This window comes from Anneissia japonica, unplaced genomic scaffold, assembly GCF_011630105.1.
Source record: "Anneissia japonica isolate Jap-2015-1 unplaced genomic scaffold, ASM1163010v1 scaffold6406_len342834_cov151, whole genome shotgun sequence".
Taxonomy (NCBI): Eukaryota; Metazoa; Echinodermata; class Crinoidea; order Comatulida; family Comatulidae; genus Anneissia; species Anneissia japonica.
The window spans coordinates 252,256-260,948 of record NW_022738763.1 but is presented as its reverse complement, the minus strand read 5'-3'; the positions used below and the strand labels follow the sequence as shown (position 1 = coordinate 260,948).

General features: G+C 31.6%; 1 protein-coding gene across 1 annotated transcript in view; it reads right to left on the bottom strand.

Moving 5' to 3' along the window:
- The window catches only part of LOC117117810, a 25,473-nt gene extending 17,266 nt beyond the window's left edge, over window positions 1-8,207 (bottom strand). Inside the window, exons 1-8 of the mRNA XM_033262278.1 lie at window positions 8,202-8,207; window positions 7,392-7,459; window positions 6,697-6,724; window positions 5,374-5,507; window positions 2,652-2,741; window positions 2,179-2,340; window positions 1,522-1,761; window positions 635-826 (exon numbers count right to left, since the gene is read on the bottom strand). Coding sequence (XP_033118169.1) covers window positions 635-826; window positions 1,522-1,761; window positions 2,179-2,340; window positions 2,652-2,741; window positions 5,374-5,454 — 765 coding nt within the window. The 5' untranslated portion in view covers window positions 5,455-5,507; window positions 6,697-6,724; window positions 7,392-7,459; window positions 8,202-8,207. The remainder of the gene's footprint in view (window positions 1-634; window positions 827-1,521; window positions 1,762-2,178; window positions 2,341-2,651; window positions 2,742-5,373; window positions 5,508-6,696; window positions 6,725-7,391; window positions 7,460-8,201) is intronic.
- Between the last annotated feature and the right edge of the window lie 486 nt (window positions 8,208-8,693).

Below are 8,693 nucleotides of genomic sequence, written 5' to 3'. Positions count from 1 at the left end.
TTCTCTCGTTGGTAATATATTATGTATAATTCTATACTGCAACCATTTCAGATCCGTACTCTCTGTGTATTTGATTGGTATTATATTAAACACTTCCCACTGTTTGTCAGTAAACTCAATGCCTTTTTTTTTTACCATTTGGAATTACACGGCAACTTAGTAAATTTTGAATTGAGCAGAGTATGGTAAAAAAAGTTGCATCCCTTTCTAGAAATTTGTAATTGAATTATATTATTAGGGTAAATTGGATAGCATTGGGCGCTTGTGAATTTTCTTATATTATGCTTGCTCATATATGACCTCACTGCCTGTTTAATTCCTTCATACACTAGAAATGATATATCGACAGAGGAAGTATCATTCAACTCTTCTAGTGTATAAAATCTACCGTTTCTATGAATTATATCATTAACAAAAACTATTCCTTTTTTGAAGAGTTTCATATACATGATAGGCTTATTATCAACAATTATATCATCATTATTCCATAGACATTGTGTTTGTACTTCTATTTCATTTCTAATATTACTCTTAAACATTTTGTTATACAATGCCCATGAATATAACACGTCTTTCCAAAAAAAGGTTTGTAATGTTTGGAATAATTCGAGTAGATAATATAACATAATCTTACCCATTGTTGTTCCTCTTGGATGGTGAACACAGTCCTGAAATACTTAACAATCTCCATCGGTTGAATCACCACTAAGTTCTTTAATGCTTCTTCCATTGGGTGATACATGATTTCACCAACATCACTTAAGTATGTGATTGCAACATCAATATGCTCATCTGAAATTCCATATTCCCTTGCCATTGATTTAACCTTCATAAAATTAGAAAATATGAATTAGTGAGCTGAAATGTCATGACACCATCATTTTCATAAACTTTCCTATATCCAGACACAAAATTGATATAGTGTCTGGTGTTTTGTGTATTGTATGAAAAAAGTTCAAAGCTGCTGTTATACATTCCGATAAAAATGTTGAAAATACAAGACATGCTAAAATAATTCAGAATAATATTTATTGAAACGTACACTTTTATATCAGTGGCACGCGTCAAAGCATGGTGCATTAAAAAAAACAACTAATTTCTAGATAAACAAAGCAAAACAAGAAGGTAATAGACAAACAAAACATAGTGTTTGCATGATAGTTTTATCTCTTTGACTAATGTACAACGGCATTAGACCTACCTAATAAGCAGCTATTAAAGTTCCTCAATCACAATTTATTTGTTGCATTGAAGAGCACAAGAGTGTCAGTGTGCATACTAAAGCAAATTGTTCCTCTCCCTGGCAGCTAATGCACACATGCGATTAATAACTGACCTTATCAACAAGAACCGGATATGGTCAATCAATATACACTTTTTATTGCAATCAACATCCCTCGGCGGTTGATGAAAATATACACTTTGATCTTACCAGATAGTGCTAGTAACCAGTGATGGCACTGGGTGTGGGGGGGGGATGTCTATTGTGTATCTAAAACAGAACATTAGGATAATACATACCTGCTCCAAAGGGAGAGTCACTTCACTTAAATTCTGTATTGCAATCAACAAATTTAGCCACTTGAGTGGGATAGGTCTCCTCATCTTCTCCTTCATTTCAAGAATTACTTTCTTGATTTGAACAATATTTTCATCTGAAGCTGAGAGTTTGTTCTCGACAGCAAAATATTTCTCATAGACATGGGTTTTGTACACTTGGTTTCCAATTGCCCTGCGAATTTTGTCCAACTTCTCTTTAACCTACATAAAGCAATACAATTATCACACTACAATTTGCAAAAAAATATTGTTACTGTAGTACATTTACAGTAAGTATGTCCAATATTACACACAGAAATTGCAATAAATGACTTGGTGACAGTATTTAAGCTGAATGTGTACCTCTCAATCAACAACGATCGCTTAGCATTGGATGTAGTCGACATTATTTGCAGCTAAAAACTACCCCAGGAAGTACAGTTCTTTTGTACGAATGATTCTTTCCTGTTCCCGGTACAGTATTAATTCAGTACCAGAGAACCTTTCTTCGGGATGCCAAAAAGAACAGTTCTATTTGTGAGCACCGTTTCCACCACAAAAAAAGAACCTTTTTTTTCTCATCAGTACAAACAGATCCTAAGACAACATGTTCAAACTAAGATCTATAAAATTGCTTACTTCAATTTCAGTCAGTGATTTGCAATGGGTACCAACAATGATGAATACTGGGAACTTTATATTTGGATCAGTAACACAGGCTTTGTCCTTTGTGTATGTGTAAGCTGACCGGATGAAATATAACAAATACTCTAGATTTGTCATGTAGCATGTGCGTTTTTTCTGCAAAAAAATTAACAAAACTTACAACGACGATTATAGTAACTAAATTAACTACAAGGAACTACTGCAGTTTTAGGATATATGTAGAACAGTGGGAGAGATGAAACCAGTGCAGTCACAACAATTTTTTATAACAAATTTATAACATTTTAATGATTAAACATTTGTATGAGAATTTAGATGGCTTTCATGTAGATCAACTACAAAATAATCATGAACAAAAAGAAAAAAAATAAATGTAGACCATTGTGACTATTACTAATATTAATACTAGTCATAAAAATATTTAATAAAATTCAGAAAGCACTTACCCCATATGAATCTACAACTTGTGCGTATTCGTCAAGATTATCAACCATGTTAAAAACAATCACAAAGATACTTTCAGGTGTTATGTACAACTAGTAAAGACAGAAATTAAAACACAGTAATTACATAAGAGGAATACAATCTATAGAGATAGATTTTGAGCTAAATTGATAAATGAACTTTACAACATTCAAACATTAAGAAAATAATGAAACAACAATAACAATAACATCAATCTGTCCCAGATTACTAGCATACTAACATTAACTGTAATAATCAACATGAACTATAATAGGAATTAGTACTAATTTATCATTCTTATATATCGTCGTTCACATCACAAACTAACACAATTAAAGTATATTGTGTTAGTTCGTGAAATCACAGTAGCACGTCAAAACGAGCGCATATTAGTTGTCAAGTAATATTGTATTCTTTACCACACAAAAAGTCCTTAACAACATCGCGTATTTTGACGCGCTTTCTTGATTACATGAACTAACACAATCTACTTTGATTGTGTTAGTTTGTGATGTGAGCGACGATATACAGTACTACAATAGCTATTATTATTGTACATTAGTTGTTATAAAGCGACTAAATAGATTCCAGGCATTTGATTGGTTAAAAGCCAGGCAATAACTTCAGCCACACCCAGCTAGCCAGGAGTAGTCTTTTGTTTTGCCCTTTCACAATTCGCGATGAAGAAAATTTGAGGGAGTGTTCTACTGACTTAATCAAATTTAACCTAATTTGGTGACCTGGAAGCAGCTGATGATGATTGCTCTGTTGCTAGTTCTATTTTCTCTATGGAATAACAATGGAAGAATGTTCCAGATTTAAACTGGTTGATGAGCATGAGAAATGTGAGCGAGTTCAGCAGGCAGTGATAATACAAAAGTTAACAAGTTATCAAATGCAGGCCTTGATGAAGCGAAGTTCTAACTAGCTCTGGTCTAGGCCTCCTAGCGCTCTTCATGACTAAAACACGAGGAATTATAGTGGTATATAAAACAAATATTACTTTTAAATTTTAATCTGGTCATAGTGCCATACCCCTCAACCCAATAAACATTTGTACAGTATATTATTACCACTGCATCATTATTTCAATAATTACATTATTATCATTATTGTTTGTAGCTATTATTAATACTACTGTGTATCATTAGCAGCTTTTCAGTGTGTATTTTTTATCTTAAATTGATTTGGTTACAGCATCGGCAGGTGAGAACTGGCCCCACAGCAAGATTATCCAAAGGCCGTAGGCCAGAGTTATGGCTAGGATACCGGGAGCCATTAATTTTCCTTGGTGCGTAGATGAATCCCGAAATTTTAATTGTCTGGATCCATATTATTGAATTTAGAGAATGAAAATGATAGGACTAGGTATAGGCCCTAATTATACCAAATTTACATGAAATTTATTGTAAGACATGCTTTTTTTCTTTTTACCACTACCCCTAGGTTAGTAATAAATAATAATGATTGTCGGAACCTGCTAATTATTTCAAGAGGGGCCTATGCGGTTGCAGTAGTTACAGTATTTGGAAAACTAAACAAGAAAACTGTTGCCCTGTAAAAGTAAACAATGAACATAGTATTCAATAATTGCTACTCTAAAAAATATATTATTGAGGGCCCATTGGTAGCTTTTTCTTCAACAATATGAAGTTGACCTATTTAAAGTGGGCCCTTATTAGCCCTAGGCATCAGTGTGCTGCCCATCCCTATGCTACTGGCTGACCACACCACCACATGTAAGTGTTCATGATACCGGTGGAAGAAAATGTTGCATTCGAGCGCTAAGCTGGCAATTGAAATGATATTATAGGTGGTGTTGGCTAGTTTCTAAATGATGTTTACTAGAGACTTGGCAGAGTCAGAATTTCTTATGATTTTTACAATTCTTACACAAAGTTCAAAAAACTCCAATATCAACATTTGTCATGATCGTGACACTACATGTGTAAGAGCACTTAATAAAATATTCAAATTATTGTTAAATTGACTTGATTTTTCTTGCAATTACGACATATACAATGTCAGAATTAATATTCTGATTGGCTGGCTTCTTTCCCACTATAATCCTACCCTTGGTGGTCGGGAAACAGGATGCTACAAAATATTGTTCCACACAATATCTGATCTGATGATTCATGATTCTTTCTTCTAAACAAATATCTACTTCATGCAAGATGGAGCAAGTTTTAAGACAAAAAACATCAGTATGCGGCAAAATTTGATTTGCACACCGCCCTCCCATAAAATTAGCCCTAATTAAAAAATAGGCAAAAGATATTCCTCCTGCTGTATAAATGGTTAAAGTTTATAATGTAATTTAGCTATTCTTTTTTTAAAACTATACTTCTTATTTAAATTCTGCAACTAAATTACAGTATACGATGGATCATTACCATAATAAAATGGTACTAAGCTGGCGATACAGTAGTCTGTTGATAATTAAGTCAAATGTATTTTGTAACATATGAGTACATTTTATGCTTTTATATACATTTACTATTACTGAACATACTACAACAATTATTTCCAATTATTATTTGAACAATTTAAATTTAAAATACAACATTTTCCCGATTAGTTTAACTGTTACTTCAAATTATTATATTTCAACAACACAACATATGTTAACAGAAAACAAGGGTTAAGTTGATTTGAAACCTCCCACACCTTAATTTATGACCATTATGCATAGAAACATACCCTGTGAATACTGTGGTAGATTAGTTGACCTCCGTAGTCCCATATCCGTAATGAATTATCCATTATAGATTCACCTTTCATTACTTGTACAATCTTTGTTAACACACTGGCATCTATCCTTTTCAACTGTGAATCTTCAAAGAAAAATTTTAAATTAAGTTTTGGATATTAAAATAAAGAAATGCATTGTGTAAATTTAACATTTGGTATCACCACCAATAAAAAGCATCTTTAGTATTATTAACATCATCCCCATTAAATATTATAATCACTAACATCATTATTAACTCATCTTCACCACCACCATCAACATCAGCATCTTTACAATCACCATTCATATTCTTCATTGAATCCTCATTATCACTCTCATCATTTCATCACTACTATTAATCATTACAACTCCAATCACCTTCATCAATGTGCCCATTATCATTACCCTCATCATCAATATAATTACCATCACTATTAATCATGACATTACCATCTATAATAATAATAATAACAATAATAATAATAATAATAATAATAATAATAATAATATATTATTATTATTATTATTACTTTTATTATTATTATTATTATTAATGATGATAATAAAATCAATGATAATGTTTTGCCCAACCAACATCAAAATAAAAATAACAATAATAATAACTATTCAGAAACTTGAGTGGACTTGAGGACTTGCTTGGCGGTTAAAATGCTTGCCTATGATTCTGGGTTTAATACCTGTCACAATAACAGGACTGTTTAGCATGTTCTTGGCCATAGTGCCTAAAGCCAAATGAAATAATACCGGCAATACCATTAAACTCGCGTATTAAATTCAACTGTGCCTAAATTGAATAACTTCTACGTCGATCTTCTTTTACATGCCAATTTGTTGTGTTTTCCATTAATTAACAATCTGTAAAGCTTTGTCTACACTCACAAATTTCATCAAAAAAAGCTTCGCATAAAACTTGATGGAATATAAAGTTGAAAACAATTTTGATACAATTCGATAATATATGATATAACGTCATCGTACCCACATATGGGCACATCACATTTTTTTGTGGAGTGGAGACAAAGCTTAAGTCAAACAATATTATTTCAATAGCATTTTGAATTCGACTTCAAGTTCAAGCTTAAGTTATGATAATATTAATACTTACACTAACAATAAAGGTAAACACTAAAGCAATCTTGCTATATATGACAACAGCATTAGCTCTTTATTTTGTTTTCACAAAACAGTCAGTGATTTTGAAAATAAACGATCTAAGGATGCTTAAATTAATTTTCTTAAAGAGTTGTAAAGGTTTGTTTACTTCATCATACCTTCCACTGGTGATGCTGATGCAGTTTCCTGAAATGAAATTATTAATCTGGTTAATACTGAACACCTTACATGGAAATAGTCTTAGCTTTTGTTTAGTTTTTCTACCAATCAGCAGCAAGTCTCACTTTTCAATCATATAAGTATTTCCTTGTTTGGACCCTCTACAAATATATGCCTGTTTATACTTGCAACAATAACAAAAAAGGATTGATTTGTCAAAATATTTTGTTATCATATACATGATAAGTCATTATCAATCGTCCTAGTGTAAAAACTTTTCTCATTTCTTTTATTTTCTATATGAATACTTGCTATTTAGATTTTATCTTTATCATTGTAAGTATAATTCTTCTGAAAACGTTTGTAGCACCTCAATCGAAATGTGAAACATTCTCAACTGAAAACAGTCTCTTCTTTTCAGAACTATTTACATGGCGTAAATTCACCATTCAAACTTTTAAGCAAATTCTTAAAATATCAAAAATAAAATGAAATATTACTTGAGGTGTAATATCATTTGTACTGGTAATAATTGTGCTACTTTGAAAACATTAAATTAAAATTACTAGGAATAACCAAATATTAAAATAAACAAATATTTCCTAACAAAATCAATAAGACTACTACGACCAATCATTAACATCTATACAATCATTATTTTAAATAAATTATCAAAAATGAAATTTGATATTACTTTAGATGTTCCATCATTGGTACTGGTATCTGTTTCCCTTCGTTTTGTTTTTTCAACAGCAGATACATCTGAAACAACATTTTCTTATGTAAAAATTTGGAATGAATAAAATGTAACTAAAGTGTTTACAATGCATTATTTACGACCAGGTCATAAGATTTTGAGCAGATCTAAGGGCACCCTCTATCTGATTTATCTCACACACTCACATATTGTTCAATTAAATTTAGTTTTTATCATCTCCTCTGCCTTGATGCTTTTGGTAGAACCATTTTCCAAATAAGGAAAACAAAGTATTTTTAACATATTTTTTCTGCCCTCCCCTGAAAACCAAAGAACAGCTATACTCTTCCCATAATTTGGGTAGCTGATAATCATATTAGAATATTCAAACAAAAGATAAAGTTTAAATTTAAAGATACAAGAAATAATATTCAGCATTACTATGAGTATGAGTATATTGAATACATTTAGCAGAAAGAGACAGCTAGGCAGATACACAATACAGAGGTAGAGAGCCTCACTCTGGCGCATACACAAAAACCTATGCATTCTTCATAATGATCAAATAGATTGAAAATTTGAATCTCAAAATGTCTTGGACTTTTTTGGGAATGTTTTTACAGGCCTTTGTGATATAAAAATCAATAAATGGTTTGTATGCTTACATTTGCAATCTGGTATGTTAACAAAGTGGTCTTCTGTTAAATAGTTACAGTATACAAATTAATCAAAGACAACATTTTATATTTTTACTGTATTTTTACTGTATAAACAAGAAGTTATTTGCCTTGATAAATAAAAACATACCATCACTGGAAAGTTAATGAGAAATCCAGTTAAGGTCGTATGAAATTTTATCGTATGTCTACACGAGAGTTATAGCGGATAATTATAGTGCTTATACACTGATATAAAAAAGTTGAAGATAAAAATTATTTCTATTGACCTCATGATGATGTTTTAGTAAAACAAAACGACAAAACAGAAATTACATTAGGTCATTAGGTGAGGGCCTGCCTGGGCTAGGCCTGCTTTGATTTGGGTAGGCCATCTTAACTATCGACAAATAAAAGGAAAAATATGTTTAACATCCAATTTTTTCATCTTTACTTGGTAGAGCATTCCGAAAAAGCGAAATATAACATGCTGCATTTTGGCCGTTAACAGAAATGGTCCATGGCACCCGACTTTTGGAAAAAACACGGGTTATAAATCCTGCTGGTTTGTTGAATAGCGATGGGTTCTTAAATTATTTATTGCCAGTGAGACGAAGTGAGTGATTGTAATGGGTTCCTTATT